The following is a 19134-nucleotide window of genomic DNA, read 5'->3' as shown; positions in this document are numbered from 1 at the left end:
ACTGGGCCTGCGTCCATTCCTGCATTCAGTCATTCATGTCTTCATTCCTTTATTCAACAGAGATCCCCCAGTGCCTGCTTGGTGCCCAGCGGGCTGGCCTCTGAAGACACAGAGAGCACACTGACCCAGACCTTGCTCTCAGGGAGTGCCCAGTCTGATGAGGGAGGCAGAAGTGGAAACTTACAACCCTCCAGGGAATAGTGCTGGGCAGAGAGAAGTCTTGGGAATGGGGGACCCACACCAAGTCAGGGTGGCCGAGGAAGAGACATTTGAGCTGGATCTTGAGGGATGGATAAGAATTTCCCGGGCAGGGAAGGGCAGAGAAAAAAGCCTATAAAAGTGGGTGGATGTGAGAAAGTGCAGAGTGTTCAATGGACAGAGTTTGGATTGGCAGAAGTGAGAAGGGAGATGAAAAGAGGAAGAGAGAGACAGAGGGGTCAGATTCCATTGGGTCTCAACTGCCAGGCTAAGGGGCTTATAGAGGCTTAGACTTTTCCTCTTAGAATTAGGGAGCTAGGGAAAGGTTTCTGAATAGGAGACCTCCCCTAGGAAGCCCTCCTTGGTTCCCTCTTGCCTCTGACCCCATGACCCACCCTGAAGTCTTTCTCCCTGATGGTGCAGGATCAAGCACCATGGGACTTCCCTGGTGGTCCAGTGGCTGGGACGCCACTCTCCTGGTGCAGGGAGCCTGGGTTCCATCCCTGGTTGGGGAACTAGATCCTGTATGCTGCGACTAAGACCTGGCACAGCCAAATAAGTACTAAATAAATATATATTTTTTAAATGCAACCCCAACTTAGCCTTCCCCTGTGATGTCCCCTGTGTGAGCTCCTTATCCAGCAAGCCAAGGAATTCCTCAAAGGCAAGACCACCTCCTTGTGCTTCTCCACCTCACTCACAGCACGGGGTTTGGCACCCAGCACAGTGCAGCTTCCCAGGTTGGGGGAGGACATAAAGAGCATCTGGGCCACTGTCCAGCATTTACTCCACTCCTCTCTACAGCTTGCCCTCAGATCTGTCCAGCTCTGCTTACATGCCCCCAGGGTCAGGATGCTCATTCCTTCCCTCTTGGGCAGCCCTTCCCTTGTGGGCTCAGCTACTCCAGGCTGCCTGGCCTTGCATCATTTCTTGATCCAGGGTCACTCTCCTTTCTAAGCAGGGCCAGGCTGGGGCATGGCAGTTCAGTAGTGCTAGGAACACGCCTTGGGCAGAGAGAGGGGAGAGATTAGCAGCCTTTATTCCAACTATAGATGGTAAAACTGAGATAGAGCAGTCCCTGAGCCCTCTCCAAGAATAAAGAAGCAGGCATGGCCAGAGTAGGGAGTGAGGGTAGACAATGAGGAGAACTTCCTACCAGCACAGAGGGGCTATAGAATCACCTGGCTTCACAAGAGCAGACTGTGGGCATGAAGAAGGGCTTTTCCAGGACCGGAGGGGGAGTTGGAGGCAGAGGCACAACTTAGCTGTGTTTTTCCTGCAGTTGAGTGATGTCCTCAGGGAGAGGGGACTGGAGGGGCTCAGACATACAGAGGAGAGGGGTCAGGATTCATTCATTCCTTCCTTCGTTCAGCAGCCATTCAATGGATTGCTGCCCAACCAAACATGGCAGCCCTGCGGGGAGAGGGACAGAGCCAGTGACCACTTGGAGGGAAGCCTGTGGTCTTTCCTACCTCTGCCAGTGTCAGACGAAGACATTTAGGAGGAGGGGCCTTGGGCTGGCCTTAAAAGGAAGAGTCACTTCTCCAGACAGAGCTGAGAGAGAGCTCCAGGAAGAGGGAATGCCACATGCAAAGACCTTGAGGTGAGCGCAAACACGGTTTTGTTTATGTGAGGACTATCAACGTTCGAAGTGGCCTAAGTGTGAAGTTCAAGGGCAGGGGGCGGAGGACTGGGCAGAGATGGAGCAGGAGAGAAGTAAGGGAATGGAAGTTAGAAGACAGGCACTTTCTGCCACCAAAGGGTCCTCCAGCAGCTTTGACATGTAGGCCCTATGCAACTTCTCGGTCTCTCCCAGTGCCCCCAGCAGGGCCTGCGTAAGGTCTCCTCCTCCTTTGAGAATGGAGACTCTGGAAGTAAGGGAGGAGCAGCGGCTGAAGAATGTGAGCCCCTTCCAGAAAGTGGCATGCAAATGAATGCAAAGCAATATGCAAATAAACCAGCCCAAGCTTGGCAGTTTTGTCTGGGAGGATGAGACATCACCCCCTTCCATGCTGGCCTCCCACCCCTTCTGCCCCAGCCCCCGGGACAGCCAGAGTAGCCTGGTCTGCTGCTCTGAACACTCCAGCATGCCTGAACCACAGGACTGTGGCCTCTAGGGTGGGGGCCGTGGGGTCCCTGTCAGCACCCCCATCCTCTCAGGGAAGTAGATATATTTAGTAACAGGGATGTTTTCAACACATTTATCTCCCATTGTTCAGCTGCCCGTTCCCTGGGAAAGGCCAGGTCCCAGGGGATGTGACCCACTTCTTTAAGTCCCTGAAGTCACCCTTCTCACTGCCTACCCTGAAAAACAGGGAGCAGTGGGGGCTTGGTGCAGCAGGAGGGATTTAAGTTAGACAACCGGGAGGACTTCCCAACAGTGTGGTTGCTGAGATATGAGAACCCTGGGGCTTCCAGGCTCCCACTCTTTGGATGGCTATCTTGGGTTCAGAGGGGGCTTTGAAAACAGGATTGAGAAGGTGGCAGACAGATATAGTTTCCAGTTTCAGTAACTTTATTCTGTGTCATCCTGGGTGACTTCTTTCTCTGAACCCCATGTGAATAATGGAGTGGGAATAACAGTACTTTCCTGGCAGGGTGACTGAAGAATCTGGAAGTGGAGCACTTAGCACCAGGCATGCAGCAGGTGCTCATAAAGGTTAGCTGCTGCCATTATGAAACACCCACTCTCACCTACACTTTTAGAAAGATTCAGTGAGGGGCTGGAGCGGGAGAGACCAGAGCTAGAGAGCCCAGAAGCTGTCATCCTGTGGGTGAGACAAGAAGTCTGAAATGGAGCCGTCGTGGTGGGAATGGTGAGAAGTGTGGATGCTCTGTGGGAGGAGCTGAGGGGCCTTAGAGACATGTAACCACCTCCCCAGGCTGCTTGGTCTGGGCTGAGATTAATCCCCAGGGAAAACAATGGCGGAAAGGGCTTGATGAGGGCTCAAGTCTGTGGCCACGCCCATGACAGTCTGTGAGTCATTCTGGGAGTTGTAGTCTCGAGTGAACTTGCAGTGAGTACGTTTTGTACTGCCACCTTGGATCCAAATCCATGCCCTGCTGCTGAGGTTGGCTGGGGCAGGCCCTGGTGAATGCTGGAACATTCGAGGCCCCAAAGGTGAAGCAGCCTGCATCCCTTCCCTCAGGGATCACTCAGCCTGCTGAGTGTTGGCAGGTGCAGGGGGCAGGGATAAAAGGATTAAGCCATAATTATGACTCTTCACACGTTCACAGAGAAATTTACAGCTTCCAGAGCACTGTTTGCACATCTATGATCTCATTTAATCCTCACCACAAACCCAAGAGACTGCTGTCTTCTAGATGAAGAGACAGAGGATCTGAGAGGGGAAATAACTGGCCCAGAGGTATTCAGCTAATCCCTAGAGCACAGACCTGTCAGTGTTGTTCAGTTGCTAAGTCGTGTACAACTGTTTGTTTGTGACCCCGTGGACTGCAGCACATCAGGCTTCCCTGTCCTCCACTATGTCCTGGAGTTTGCTCAAGTTCATGTCCATTGTGTTGGTGATGCACAGCTCTGTCTGCCCCTAAAGCTCCTGCCCTTTCCATGAATTATTGTCCCAGATGGCAGAGGCCAGGCTTCAAAGGACAGACAAGATATGGACAATTAGACATCTCAGCAGAGGAACAGCTGAGCAAAGACCTGGCTCAAAGGTGAGAAGGCCAGGGTTGGGTTCCTTGGGATATGAGACTAAGAGATGGATTGGTCAACCCCAGAGGCCTAGCTCTAGACTGAGTTTGGACTTCTTGCTGTGGCTCACCAGGATTTACCGAAGGGTTCTGAGCAGAGGCAGGACTGATTAGAACTGGTCTTGGGGAGGCTTGGACTCATTGGATAGAAGTGGAGAAGCCCGAGATGGCCTGAGGCTTCTGAACTCCACTCCTGGTGCTCCCAGAATTTTGCTCCTCTTCCTCTGGTACACTTCTTCGCAACCTCTCCTTCCCCCCCCCACCACCACCCCCACCCCCGACAGCCCCCCACGTCCTCTTCTTTCTCTCCCTTCTAACAGTTGCCCTCCACTACAGCCTGGGGAGTGATGACCAGGTTATCTTAGAGCTGTGCTGTAATGCCACAGATCTCCAGCAGGGGTGCTATCACATAAGTCCATTCTAGCCTGGGTCTTCAAATTTGAAGGATAAGGAGTAGAAATGAAGAGTAGGGAGAGCAGAACCCATTGTTCTCCACTTGCCTTGTGCTGGAAGGTAAGAGGGTCCTGCTGAAGTAACCTAGAGAGATAGGGATGCTGAAGAGAGGCTGGACCCCACGCAACAAGGACAGACACACTGGAGGGGCTGAGCCTGGAGGCAAGAAATTTGTTCCTCACAGTTCTGGGGCAGGTTTAGATTTGGAAATGGATTTAGATTGAAATTATAGATAGTGTCTGGATTTCTACTGGATGGCGATTTCCCTGATACTGAGGTGAGGGTGAGGTTGGTTGGTTTCTTTGTGTTTCTGTGTGTGTTAATGTGACCTTCCAGTTGTATGTGAGAAGGTGAGAGCGTTTGGATCAGTGTTTGTATAGAAGTGTGGGCATATTTGTATGCATGAATATGTGACTGTCCATTCTTATGCCCGATGTATTGTTAGATGGGTATATGCCTGCTGGTGTGGCTTGTGTGTATGTGTACCTGTGTATAGAGTGTTATGCACATTGTTCTGTAAAACTGTGTGTATATGTCTGTGTCTGTGTATGTGGGTGTCCATGTCCAAGCAGGAGAGCACAGATGAGTGGGTATGTGTGAAGGCTCAAATACCTGCTCTGCTGACAGCAAGGCCACACCCCAAGTATAGCTGCTGCTGCTGCTGCTAAGTCGCTTCAGTTGTGTCCAACTCTGTGCGACAACACTTTGTCTCCTGGGTACCACCTGTCTAAAGAAAGAGAAAAGATGTGTGTAGACTTAGGCTGAATGGGCTGTCATGTGTGGGACTGGGCTTCCCTTTGGGGACTCTGGCCTGCTCCTAGTCAGTGAAGGCCCTGGAAGGAGCAGATTGTCTCTATATTCAGACTCAGGTAGGGCCAGCCAGGATATTGAGCCATCATATTGAAATGCTGGACATAGCTGAGAGGTGTCTAGCTTCCATTCTCCTGGGAACTCTTAATGGCCACACCTGTGCCCTATTAGAAAGTTTCAGAGACTCTCAGCCCAATCTTCTCATTATATAAATGCAAAAATATAAGCCCAGAGAGAGGCTAGTGATTAACCCAAGATTACACTGCAGGATCCAGGAAATGGCAACCCACTCCAGTATTCTTGCCTGGAGAATCCCGTGGACAGAGGAACCTGGTGGGCTATAGTCCACGGGGTCGCAAAGAGTCGGACACGACTGAGCGACTTCACTTTCACTTTACACTGCAGGATCCAGATAGGGTGGCAGGGCTTGGAGCAGAAAGAGGGGTTATGTCTGGCTGGGAGACCTCCCTCCCTCTAGCCTGGAGCAGGAGGAGAGCTTGGGGTAGAGAGTCAAGTCTGTGGCAGGAGGCCACCCCTGTGCCTGGGCATTTCCACCCCTCCCAGGCCTCAGATGCTGCCTCTGAAGTTTCTACCAGAGCTTCTGCCTGCTGTGAGAGTCCTCCCGGGAACCTATGAATTCTGTCTCTCCGCAGAGCATGGGAGAGTCCAGCAGTGGGGCAGGACCAGGGAGGGGCCTCCTCTAAGAAGCCTCGGTGTCCTCATCTTTTCATCAGACACCTTTTTAGGTTTCGAGTGGTCTAACATTCTAGGCTTTCCCTAAAATCTCTCCATGGGCTCTTAGTACTGAGACAGTGCTGGGCCCTGAGGGAGTCCTGGAGGCCCAGCTTGGCTCAATGTCAGGGGTGGGCAGAGCAGCCCCATAGCGGGAGGGTCTGCCCTGGGGAAGGAAGGATGAGCTGCCTGTCCATGGGGCGGGCAGGTATGAGCAGGGGCTGAGCAGCCTGGTTAGGGAGACAGCCAGTGAGACTCCTGTCCTAGCAGGGAAGTTGGTGGCAAAGTCTCTGAAGTTTGTTCAGTCTGTAGCTGCCATGGAGAGGCCAGAGAAGGACATGCCTTTGCCCCTGCCATCAAGCAAGGGGAGGTTTTTGAACTCCAGGGTGCTCCCCCTGGCGGCCTGGGCAGCGGGAAGGTGTGAGATGAGACCATCCAGCTGGAGGCAGAGAGCTCCCCTTCCTTAGGGGAATGTGAGAGAAATCTGTCTTCCTGGAGATTTGGGGTTGGAGGCAGGGGAACTGGCCGTGAGGATGCTCTGGTGGAGATGGGAGTGCAATGGCTAGGGCTGGGCCACTCTGCCAAGGTTTTGCTGGTTCAGCACTGGTGGGGAGGGAGCAGACAGCAGGTGGGCACACAGGAGGCAGCTTCCTTTGTGCTGAGTCGTGGGGAGTCTAGGGTGGGATGCTGCTGGCTGGGGGCTCAGACTTTGACTCTGAGTGAGGCAATGTGGAGGCTTCCTAGGGCTAGGGGCTGGGCAGGAATTAGGGTAGCAGAGGAGAGGAGCAGGCAGTCCAGTATTGCATCCTTCCAAAGCCAGAGAGAATGCAGAGCTATCTTAAAACTTCAAGTGGTATGGGGCTTGGGGGCTAGAAGGAGAGAACTAATGTTTACAGAGTGCCCTTTGTATTCTGGTGGGGAGATGGTTGCAGGATCCTCTGTGGACACCAAACTCCAAGAAAGCTCAAGTCCCTTATCATTTCAGTTGCTCAGTTGTGTCCGACTCTTTGCGACCCCATGGACTGCAGCATGCCAGGTTTTCCTGTCCATCACCGGCTCCCGGAGCTCGCTCAAGCTCATGTCCGTCAAGTCAATGATACAAGTCCCTTATAGAAAATGTCATAGTATTTGCATATAACCTCCCATGTATTTACTTTAAATCCTCTGTTAGTAATCATTTACAGTACCTAATATAATGCAAATGCTCTGTAAGTAGTTGTAAATACAATGTAAATACTACGTAAATGGTTGCAGCAAGTGGCAAATTCAAGTTTTGCCTTGTGGAACTTTCTGGATTTTTTTTTTTTTTTCAAATATTTCCGATCCATGGTTGGTTGAATGCATGGATGCAGAACCTGCAGATACGGAGGGCCAACTGTAGATTTAAATCACCTTTAATCACCTCAACTACCCTTCAAGGAGCTAGCACTGTTTTGTGTCGGGGAAACAGATGACACACTCAGGTGGTTTAATTGAAGGCAGTTTGATGAAGCAATGATTACAGAGGTGGGGTAGGATTAAGAGAACCAACAGGGCATGTGGAGGCACTTAAGACTTGCATCTGAGAGACCCGAGGAGCAAGGAGAGTGCTCCAGACCCTAGCTGGGGTTCTGGATGAGGGCTGCCCTACAGAGGCCATCAGAGGAGGTGGGGTGGGTGAGGGTGTCAATACCCTGGGTCCTCTTCCTTCTCACCACCCCCTCCCACACTCACTGGCAGAACCAGATTGGAAGCCAGAGAATAAGGGAGCCTGTTGAAGCAGCACTGGACATCAGCCTTGGGGCACAGAAAAGGGCAGGAAATGATGGAGAGTTGGAGGGACAAATGGATGATGGGAAACTGAAACCCAGAGAGTATGCCCACTTGCCCAAGGTCACACAGCCAGTAGGTCTCACAGCTGGAGCCAGAAGCCAGGCCCTGCCTCTGAACACCTACTTTGTCATGTCCAGTGGGGCACGGTGAGTAACCTAGTTATCTGCTCTTGGGCTTGAGCCGCTTCCCTGTCTGAGCAGCACTGGAACTGCTGAAGAGTGTCATCCAGGCTATGGTGAACTTTGGGTTTAGGAAGTCCTAAGTGAAGGGAGAACTAAAGAGCCTGTTGATGAAAGTGAAAGAGGAGAGTGAAAAAGTTGGCTTAAAGGTCAACATTCAGAAAACTAAGATCACGGCATCTGTCCCATCACTTCATGGCAAATAGATGGGGAAACAGTGGAAACAATGGCTGACTTTATTTTTGGGGGCTCCAAAATCACTGCAGATGGTGATTGCAGCCATGGAATGAAAAGACGCTTACTCCTTGGAAGGAAAGTTATGACCAACCTAGACAGCATATTAAAAAACAGAGACATTACTTTGCCAACAAAGGTCCATCTAGTCAAGGCTATGGTTTTTCCAGTGGTCATGTATGGATGTGAGAGTTGGACTGTGAAGAAAGCTGAATGCCGAAGAATTGATGCTTTTGAACTGTGGTGTTGGAGAAGACTCTTGAGAGTCCCTTGGACTTCAAGGAGATCCAACCAGTCCATCCTAAAGGAGATCAGTCCTGGGTGTTCATCAGAGGGACTGATGTTGAAGCTGAAACTCCAATACTTTGGCCACCTGATGCGAAGAGCTGACTTATTGGAAAAGACCCTGATGCTAGGAAAGATTGAGGGCAGGAGGAGAAGGGGACGACAGAGGATGAGATGGTTGGATGGCATCACCGACTCAATGGGCATGAGTTTAGGTAAACTCTGGGAGTTGGTGAAGGACAGGGAGGCCTGGCGTGCTGCAGTTCATGGGGTCACCAAGAGTCAGACACGACTGAGCAACTGAACTGAACTGAACTGAACTGAAAGGAGAGTTGGAGGAGCCAGTGAGGAGGCTGGTGTGGAGACCCAAGCGAGGGGCAAGAAGGCTGCATCAGGGATGGCTGGACACATGAGTGGCATTGACAGGTCAGGGGAGGAGTGACAGTGCCCACCCCCACCTCATCTGCCTGAGCTAGGGCCCTAGTTCCGTTGTCTGCCCACCTACGCAGGGATGTGTGACAACTCGAGATCCCCCTCCAGGAGCTCTCCTCCCTGATTCGTCCCGCCTGGGGCTTCCACACTCCACAGCACCCATCCATGGCACTCATAAGCCACCCCCTCAGACTATGGCCCCCCAGGAACAAAGTTATGTCACCGCTGCCTCATCTCTTAATAACATGATCTGTCCACTGCCAAATCGGATTAAAGTCCTCCCATTTGAGACCTTCCTGCTGGAGTTTGATCTCAATCCTTCTTGCTTGTTTAGAGTCCAGTCCTTGGGCCTCCCTGGGAGATGAGTCAGTGAGATGCCCCCTCCTGGTGCTGGGGTGGTGAGGGGCCTTGGCCTAGCCAGCTCATCTGAGTGCCCTGTGCCAATGGGGACCCACTCTCAGCCTCTGCTGGGCCTCAGGCCACTGACTCAGTATCAGTGATAATTAGCATCTCCAGGGCAGCCTTCCACCCCACTAAGTGCTTGACAGTCATTAGGTGCTATTGTGAGAGGCTGCATTGCCACCCCCAGCCCCAGGCTGCTCCTCCAGTACCAAGTGCCCTGGCTGCAGACACACCGCTCCAGGCCTGGGGGAAACAAGTGCAAGCAAAGAGAAAAGCAACACAAGAAGAAGCAGACCACGGCCCACAGGCATGGAGAGCCCCACACAGAAACATCAAAATACACCAGGAAACAGACACAGGGTCCATCTGCAGTTTGACCTGAACGCAGAAGGAACAGAGTGAACTGCAGTGCCCTTGCATACAACCCAGGTATACAGAGGCAGACACGCGACACAGATGTGGATTCAGCACACGCACACAGAAACACTTGTACTCCGCATAAACACAGAATGCCCATCAGGTGGCCAGGTCGAGCTCCCTTGGGTTCCCCACCTGCCCAGCATCTCTCACTCTGGGCTGTTGCATATGCTGTTCCTTTTGCCTGGAACACCTTTCCTCAACAGCCCCTCCCTTCATGGCTAACTCCTATCATTCTCCAGGTCTTGGTGGCCCTTCCATACTCCCCAGCCACATAGCATCACTGATGGTTTTCCAACCAGTCTTTACAAGTTTGGGGATGAAGGCTTTTTGCCTGTGCTGGGTGAGGTGATGACTAAATTCCGAGTGGGTGATTAGGGCCAAGAAACTTTAGGAAGAGTGAGTCAGGAATAGCTGTGAGGAGCCCTGGCTACTCAGGGCCTGAACAGGCATTTAACATACCAGCCAGCATAGCTAGATGCCCTCTGCCTCATTTTTCAGATTCTGATTCCTTTTGCCTTTCTTCCAGGCTTGTTGCCTGACCCAGTTCCCTCCTTCCCAAGGCCGGCTCAGCCTCTTGCCACGTCTCTGAGCTCACTCACAGGCTCATTTGCCATCTTCACTTGGGTGTGCTCCACCTCCACTTCTAAGCCTCGTGAAAACCTCATTAATGAAGGCCTTGGGTCAGAGGCACATCCTCTGTGTACAGCTTCCTAACCCCCGCCACTTAGTGTGGGAAAGGGAGGTGGCGGAGACGAGGGATGATGAGCCCGAGCCTTGGGCACCGCCTCCTGGTTCAGCTCTCAACTCCTCACTTCTTAGCTGCAGGACCTGTGCTGAGTTCTGCCACCTTTGTTCCCTCTTCTGTAAAAAGGGGACGATAACAGAGCCCACCTCATTAGGGCTGCTGTGAGGATGAACTGAGACAAATTGTGTGATGCACCTGTGCTCAGTTCAGCTCCCTCCCCGGGGCCCGTGTGAGAGCAGGGGAGCCAATGAGATCAAGCCAAGTGTACCCAGGAGGTGCCTAGTGAGTCCTTGCTGATAGGGACTGAATGAAACCGGCATCTGTGGTGTGAGCACCTACTGTGCACCTCCCGTGGCTGGTTTTCTGCACCTCTCTGCCTCAGTTTCCACACGGCTGCCAATTCTGCATGGCTTTTATACTATGGCGCAGAAGGTGGGGGTGTGACCTCTTTAAAAAATTCTTCACATCCATTTTATTGAGGCATAATTTACATACAGTAAAATCACCAATTTAAACTGTATGATTCGATGAGTTTTGGTGAATCTATACAGTCATATAACCATCATTATTTCAATCACAAAAAGATTATTTTTATCATCTCCTGAGACTTTCCTTGTGCCATTTGCAGTCGGTGCCCCTTGAGGGTGATGTCTTCCAGGGCTGTGAGAGGTGCTGGGTTTTCCTTGAGCTGATAACCTGGGCACAGAGCTTTTGCATGCTGGGAGACACCGAGGAATGGCTTGCGCTCTCTCAGCCTTGGTTCTTGTGGACTGGTGAGGAGCCAGAGGCCAGGGGAGGGAAGGGATGCTCAGGCCACAGCATCCTGAGGGTCGGCCCTGGGTCTAAGGGCTGGGTCAGCTGGAAGTGGTGGCCTCAGAAATCCACAGTGTGGATGACAGAGATTAGGGAGTTGGTGTTCCCCAAACCTGCCTGTCCTGGAATCAGATGTGCCCCGTGGCCAAGGTGGAAATGGCCACATATTGTTCAAGCAGGGGCTTGTGCAACATGATTCCACTTCTTATCTCCCCCCGCCAGGGGCCATAAACCCCTCTAGGGACTAGAGATTCCCCTAAAAGAAGGGGGCTCTTTTGTTCCCCACTCTCAGAACCAAATATTAAAGCAATTATGTAACTAGCAATAAATTACTTAAAGTAGTGACTCACTCAGCTTAATTAGAGCACAAGCAGGGAGAGATTAAGGTATTTTTAGCACACACACCTCACTCCCTCCTGTGGAGGGAGGCCTCTGAGCAAGGTGGGGGTGGAGAAAAGACTGGGAGCTTATAGGAGGACCCCAGGTGTCTGCAAGGAGATGAAAGCTGATCCTCTGCCCACTAAGGTCCCAACAAAGAGAGGGCAAGTCAGAGCTGCAGCAGCAGGGATTCAGTTGAGACTCAAGGAACACTTCCCAGTGGTGCTCCTTAAAGAGCTGGGACAGGTAAACTAGATTTTGAGCTCTCTGAGGGCAGATACTATGTCTGTGAGCCCCTCTCCACCCAGGAACAGAATAAGAATGAGACTTGGGGTCACACAGGGATTCCCAGGTGGTGCAGTGGTAAAGAAGCCACCTGCCAATGCAGGAGATGCAAGAGATGCAGGTTCAATCCTTGCGTCAGGAAGATCCCCTGGAGTAAGAAATGGCAACCTACTCCAGTATTCTTGCCTGGAAAATCCCATGGACAGAGGAACCTGGTGGGCTACAGTCCATGGGGTCACTCAGTTCGACACGACTGAGTGACTTAACACACTTGGGGTCAGACAAGTCTTGGTTTGAATCCCACCTTACTGGGTACTAGCTGTGTGGCCTTAGGCAGTTCCTTTATCACCCCCAAGCTTCTATTTTCTTCACTGTAAAAATGGGCATAATAATATCCCCCTTTGTATATATTGTAAGGATCAAATGGATTACTGTGACATGTGAAGCAAACCCCAGTACTGACTTTACAGGACCCAAACCTCCAAAAGGGCAGGAATTAAGTCTGTTTTGTGTAATGTATCCCAAGCTCCATTCACAGGGCCACACATAGTAGACGTTCAATAAATGCTTATTGAGTGAATAGATGTTAGTTTCATTTCCATTCTCCAGATCCATATGGGCTCCTTGTTTTGAGGTTTTGTGAATAAAGGAACTTGGTGAGTAGAGGGCAGGGGTACCTCACATTTGGCCTTTCTCTCTCAGGCAGAGAAGAACAGGTGACTTCCAACAGAAAAGAGGCAGACTTCTGGGGAGAGGCGTGGGAGGGTTCAGGACCACGGACAGCCCCAAACTGCGTCTCCCATGTGGCCAGGAGACTTGCTGGGATGAAAGGGTCCACCATATGTGCCCTCCACAACCATAGTGGGAGGAGGAGCCAGCAGTCCAGTCTGACTGGGGAGACCAGGACCTTCACCCACCATCACTGGGAGTTCAGGGGAGGAGGCAGGGTGGGGCATCCTGAACAGCCAGGCGTCTGCAAAATGTGATAGCAATTCTGACTCTGTAGGTGTCCTGGGGAGATTAAATGAGTTACTTCTTAGGAATGCCTGGCACATGACTGCCTGGAGAGGGCACAACATGGGTTCACTTCCCTCCACCCCTTCTCAGCCCCTGTGGCATGAGGAGGAACATCCCCCTGCTCTGTTGAGGGCCTGGACATCTGCTCACAGGCCCCAGTGTGGGAACTTCCTCTTCCGGCCTCCACTGACCCCCACCTCTGAGGCTGGGCTGAGATAGGCACACAGTAGGTGCAAAGGACAGCCCGGGGAAAGGTCTGCCCTCTTTTTTCCTACCGGAGCATTGGGAAGCTGAGAGAAGGTCACCGATGACCCTCCTCCAGGCCCAGAGCCCCAGGGCTCCTGCCCCCAGTGACCACTCTGATCAGTTCTGACCAGCTCTCTTCACACCTCGCTGGCCTTCCAGGGCTCAGGCGATGAATTAGTGATGACAGCATCTCAGCATCACTATGACGACCAGGCATGTCCTTAGCCTCCAGTCAGAGTGCAGTGGCAGAGGCCAGAGACCCCTTTGACTCTGGGCCTTGGGACTGGTGTGTGTGTGTGTGACAGGGGCCAAAGGGGAGAGAGGGCGGGGCAGGACCAGACACGGGGGCTCCATCTGGAGAGGACTGGAGTTCATTCAGATTGTTAGCTCCACAGGGACCTTGGAGACAGCTGTTTCTCTCTCCTTCCTTCCTCATCTCTTTCTTTTCATTCCTCCCTCCCTCGTTGCTTCCTTCCATATCCCTAAGACCCTTCTCTGTCCAAGGTCCTGAGCTGCCCACCACCTTCACACACACCCTTCAGTTGGGGAATGAGGCCCAGCCTGACCCTCACCCGTGGGAGCTCAGAGTGAGATGGGGACATAGACACTTCCTGGTCTAGGCTCCAGAGAAGGTGTGTTGGCCGCTGGTGGCTCTGTGGAGGGGGTGGTCCTGGCTTAGCCCTGCCAGGGTCTGTGCAAATGGCTTTGCAGAGGGGGTGATAACTCTTCCAGCCCTGTTGATTGAGGAGGGGATTTTTCCAATGGAGAGACAGAGGTCCAGGGAATTCCCTGGCAGTCCCTGGCAATGGTTAGGACTCAGTGCTTTCACTCAGGACCCTTAGTTCCCATTCTGCAAGTCACACCACTCAGGAACAAAGAGGAGAGAGAGACAGGTCCAGAGGTGAACTGGTTAAACCATGAGGTGTAAGTCCATAGGTGAAACATAAAGAGGGATGAGGGATTGATGAAAGTCCAGAACAGCGTAAGTGTGGGGTCGGCCGTAGGGAGCACAGGAGGAATGGAGCCTGGGGAAGGATTGGGAAGGAGTGGATGCAGTGAGGAGTTTGCAGTTTGTCTCACAGGGGAAGAGGAGCCCCGAAGAATGTTGTTGTTGGTGCTTGTTCCTCCCATTTTAGGGATGGGGAAACTGAGGCCCAGAGAGGGAAAGTGACTGCATTCAGTTCAATGAGGTCCTCAGGGACAGCCTGAGACTATGGGCTCTGCTAGGGTCCACTAGACCCCAGCTAGGGCTTCTTGCCCCAGACTTGCTGATGTGAATTTTCCCAGGTAACCACTACCTCCACTGGATGGGGAGGCCCGTGGGCGACTTTGCCCTCAGATATAAGGAAATTTGCATAGGCATGGGTTGTGCTTATGGCCCTTCCTGCCTTGGAAGGATTGGGTGTGAGTGGGAGGGTAGTGGGGGAGGGCATCCAGGTAAGGCCCTGGAGGAATTCAGGGGCTTGGCTAAGGTCAGCAAGAAATTAGACTTAGAAATTGAATCAAGCTTGGGTCTCTGGGCTCCCAGCCCCACACAGTGCCACGTCGCCTTACTTTACACCTTCAGGGATCTTCGACTGAGTTGGGCACTGATATAAGAGGTAAAGGCCTCTCTGAGCCCCTCATTCTCCCCTAAGGGTTTTTCCTGGTCCTGGCGTCTGCTGAGGCTGGAACTCATCTAGGCTGAGAGGAGACATTTAGCTCCATTGTTCTGATGAAGACACTGAGGTCCCAAGGTAACAGTGACTCACTCAGTAACAGGTCAGAACCAGACTGGGCCTGACTGCCTGGCCCTTAGCTTGTCCACACTTCCCCCACCCAAAGCTGTCCCTTGCTTCTCTTCATCCCGCTGTGCAGCCTTGCTGGGCCTGCCAGCTTTGATGGATGGCCCCACATCTCAGCCTCCCTTCCATTCCTTTCCGGGTGCTGGGCTGTTAGCCTCCTAATCACCAGTCCTGCCTGTGGTTCGCCAAGCCATCCATCTCTCCAAAAAACCTCACCCAGCGCAGGTGGGTTTTTTGGGGTTCAGCAGGTCCCCCTTCTCTAAGGCCAAGCTGAAAGTGTGGCTGCAGGCCCTACTCCAGGGGAGTCAGGGGTCAGGAAGCTGTTTACACCCCGTTGCTAGAGGGCCAGAAATCCCCACGAGAACTTCCAAGGGAACTTATACATGCATACATGTGCATACACACATGTGAGCACAAACACTTGCTCACAAAAACAGTATTAAAAACTTTCATGTATCAAAAAAATTACTGTATGCCAAGCATTGTGCCAGAGCTCTGCAAGTATGATCTCATTCAGCTAGTTGATTACTGTTGATAACCCCAATGTACAGATAAGGAAACTGAGGCTCAGAGAGGTTAAGTAACTTGCACAGAGTCACATATCCAGAAGATGGAGGAACTGGGATTTGAACTCAGGTCATATTGGCTCACTTTTGTATTTGCCACTTCTCTGTTCTACTGACTTACGCATGCACACAAGTGCACACACACACATGAGCACATGCACACATGCATGCACAAACACCAGCCTCCGTGTGGACCCCTGCCCCGCCTGTCTCCCTGGACCTGGTTCCTAAGGAGTAGAGAGAGTGCTGGGCTGAGGAAGAGACGAGGGGTCACTACTTATTGTCCCCCAGGCTGCCCCCAGACTCTCACCCTGACAGTGACACTGATCAGCCATGGAGGCTGCATGGAGGAGGCAGCCTCCAGGCAGTAGGAAGAGGAGGCTGAGAGGCAGTCAATCGATTGATTACCCCTGCAGCACTGCCTTCCAGGAACCTGGGCCCAGGGGAGTGTGGCGCCATGGGTCGATCATCTGGGATGCAGCCCAGGTTCCACATGCTGGGGGTGTGTATGTGGAGTGAGGCTGGCATAGGTCCCCTGCCTGCCCCCTTCCCCCTACTTTGCTGACCCTACACCTTCCCCCTGCTCTTCCCGCTGCCCCCCACCATGGGCACTGCAGCTGGGAATCAAGCTACCTGTTCCCAGACACCATGTGCACCCACTCCTGTGGGATTACTGTGCTCCAGAGGCTGATCCTAGGGTTGCTGCTTCAAGGTGAGGAGAGGTCAGGCAGGGAGGCCAGGGGCCAGGAGTTGCAGGGGGTGGGAGTGAGCCTTCATAGACCTTTGTGGCCAATTTAATAAGATAATGAATGTAAAGTGCTTCGTACCACCAGGGCATGCAATAGGAGCTTAGTCTTTGCTGGTTCCTCCCTCAGGAGTCTGCAGAGAGTGAGGCTGATGGGGGTGGATGGGGTGCCTCTGAGGGCACCTGAGCTCCCAGAGGGACTGTTGGGTGCCACTGACAGTGTTAACAATGGCAGGAACGATTTAGCTCTGAAAAAGAAAGAGGGAGAGAGATTAGTACCTGACAAGTGTCAGAGTCTAGCCAAGAATTATCATCTTTCTGACACGGGGAGGGGAACAGCTGGTGCTGGGAGGAGTGGCTGGGAACCTTCCCCACCCTCCTACTGGGAAGGGCCCCTGAACAGGTCTGTGTTGCCCCCTTCCTGGATCTGCTTCCATTCTGGCAGAGGGACCTCCAACAGGCCCTCCAACTTGCACTGGTCCCCAAGAGACCTGGGTTCAAGTCCTGGTTCAGGCACCTGCTGGCTGGTGCTGGTTAGGGCAAGTCACTTTCCACCTGTCTTCTCTGTGGCAGTCCTCTCTGAGGGCCTCTGTCTTCTCATCTGTGGCAAGTCCCCAAGAGGATTAAATGAGATGTCACGTGTCCAGTGCCTGCCATTTCCCTGCCCACAAAGGGCCATGCCCCCTGGGTTCCCCAGAGCCTGCCTTCCCTGTTCACAGCCCCAAGAGTGACAGCTGTGGTCCATCTCTACCCTGGACGCCATCCGCTCCACCTTGGGTCCCCACTGTCCTGACTCAGAGCCTGTTGTTGAGGAAGAAGTAGGCAGGGGATCGCATCACAGGCTCCGTCATCTTCTCTCTCACTGTGGGGAGAAGAGTGGGAGGACAGTGGACCTCTCTGTACTGACGGTGACTCCATGGGTCACCAAGGCCCGGTCTGACTCCGATGGGTGTTGGCACCGGGCTCAGGACTGGGATTCCCAGGGCCTGACTTCCTACTGTTCTGGACACTGCCTTACTGTACGAGCTTGGGCAAGACCTGTCCTGGGGGGTGGGGTAAGAGAGACACGGAACCTCTCTGACCAGCCTCTCTTCTGAGGGTGTGTACCTGGATGATTCTGTGTTCTGGGGGAGAGGCTGGGTGGTGAGGTGGTGGTACAAGGCTGGTGACCTCCATGCCACAGATGGGCAGGCCTGTAGAGGAGGAGGGGCTCGGGACTGGGGCCTGCCTAGGACTCCTGTGGTCCCGGCACCTTTTGTCCCCATACCACCCCTGCCACTGTCTGCTCTGCCCCCAGGCCCGTTGCCCCCCACCCCCCAACCTGCTCCTCCATTCCTAGTCCTCTCTTCCTTTATTATGTCTCTGTATTGCCTCCTGCCTTGGGCTTATCTCCTTCTTTCGCACTTCCATCCATCTCTGTCATTCCCCTGTGGCTGCCTCCTGCTCCCTGGCACACCCTTTCCCCACCGCAGGAGTTGGGCTTGTCTGAGAGTCTGTTCCTCTCTACCACTTGCGTGACTCAGTGGTCTCTGAGTCTCAGCTCTTGTCTTCCTCCGCTTTCCTGAATCTCCCTCTCTCTGACGGTGTCTCTGTCTTTTGCTGTCTCTGATCCCCCTTAGTCTGTCTCTGTAAGTCTTTCTTTGGCTTTGTCTCTGGGTCTCTGTCTCTTAGGACCTGCCTGGTCCTGTCTTCTCTGCCTCCCTTCCTCCCCTCGCAAGCCCAGCCAGAGCAGCGGGTACAGCCCTCCAGCCTGGAAAGCGGAGTGGTCCACCCTCCCTCTCTCTCTTGCTGGTTGCCTTCGAGGCCCCTGACAATTGCCCTCCGCCCTGCACCACTCAGGGCCTCGTTGCTAGGCCTTGGGCTGGCAGCACCTGGCTTCCATAGCGACGGGTGCCTAGAAACAAAATGCCATGTCTGCCGGTCCCACATGGAGTCTTGGCGGATCCAGCTCCTTTCGATCAATCAGGACAGGAAACGTGGCCATCTCTGGGCTGCCTCCAGCTTGAAGAGGCGAGAAGAGGAGACCACAGTCTCTGCCTTCTGGAACTTGGGGAGCCACTGGCGTGAGAGGACCTGCTCCAGTGTGGTCCTGAAGTCAAAGAGGGAGCCCTCTCCCCTCTGGGCTCTTCTCAGAGGCATGCGTTTGCAAGGGGCTGGGTTTGGGTCACTGTTCTACTATTTCTAGCTGTGTGACTTTAGACAAATGACCTCCTGTCCTGGGACTGCGGTTTTATCAACTGTAAAGTTGGACTAATAATATAATGATGATTAAATAAGATGTGTGGGCCTGGCACTTAGTAGGTAGTCCCTGACAGCACTGTCGTTCCTGCCCCTTCAAAGTTGTCTCAGATTTAATTAGCAGAGATGAGGGCGATGGAACTTTAGGCATGGATAGTGGTGTGAACAAAAGGTGGAGGCTGGAAGGCAAGTGTGGGGGCTCACAGGGGCCCTCTCCTCACCAGTATTCACAGAAACATGAGATGCAGCCCACAGACCAGCAAGCTCTGAGGGCTGTAGAAACCCTGGAGCTGGAGTCCTAGAGTCTCGGTGTTATAGGCAGTTAGGATAATAGAGTGTTAGGATCTTGGGCTCCGACATTTTCAGGGCTCCAGGCTCTCACATTCATAGGCTGTAAAAAGCACAGATTTTTCTAATAAAGGGATTTACAATGGAAACTCTGATTTTCTTAGATCACAAAGCTCTGGGAGTTCTTGGAACCTGGAAGCCGCAAACTGGGTCTCCCTCTATGACTGTGTCTGAACAGGCAGAGAGTTTTCAGAGCATGGGGCTTTGGGTCCCTGTTGCTTAGAATTTCTTGTGCCTTGGCACCCCTCATGGGCTCAGCTCTGAGCAGTCCTGGTGTGTGTGTGTGTGTGTGTGCCCATGT

The 19134-nt window shown here is 52.8% G+C and overlaps 1 protein-coding gene across 5 annotated transcripts in view; it reads left to right on the top strand.

Annotated features, from left to right (window-relative positions):
- Positions 1 to 19134, top strand: part of PDE2A (phosphodiesterase 2A) — a 96761-nt gene that overhangs the window by 2757 nt on the left and 74870 nt on the right. Inside the window, exon 2 of one of the 5 annotated variants that reach the window (XM_070803847.1) lies at positions 1571 to 1801. The exons of 3 other annotated variants lie outside the window; for them this stretch is intronic. In XM_070803847.1, the coding sequence (XP_070659948.1) occupies positions 1571 to 1801 (231 nt within the window). Of the gene's footprint in view, positions 1 to 1570; positions 1802 to 19134 lie in introns of those variants that run through there. One more of the 5 variants, XM_070803848.1, reaches the window with a different exon arrangement.

This window comes from Bos indicus, chromosome 15 (genome assembly GCF_029378745.1).
Source record: "Bos indicus isolate NIAB-ARS_2022 breed Sahiwal x Tharparkar chromosome 15, NIAB-ARS_B.indTharparkar_mat_pri_1.0, whole genome shotgun sequence".
Classification (NCBI taxonomy): Eukaryota; Metazoa; Chordata; class Mammalia; order Artiodactyla; family Bovidae; genus Bos; species Bos indicus.
Note: the sequence above shows the minus strand (reverse complement) of the source record. Positions and strands in the feature narration are given on the sequence as shown.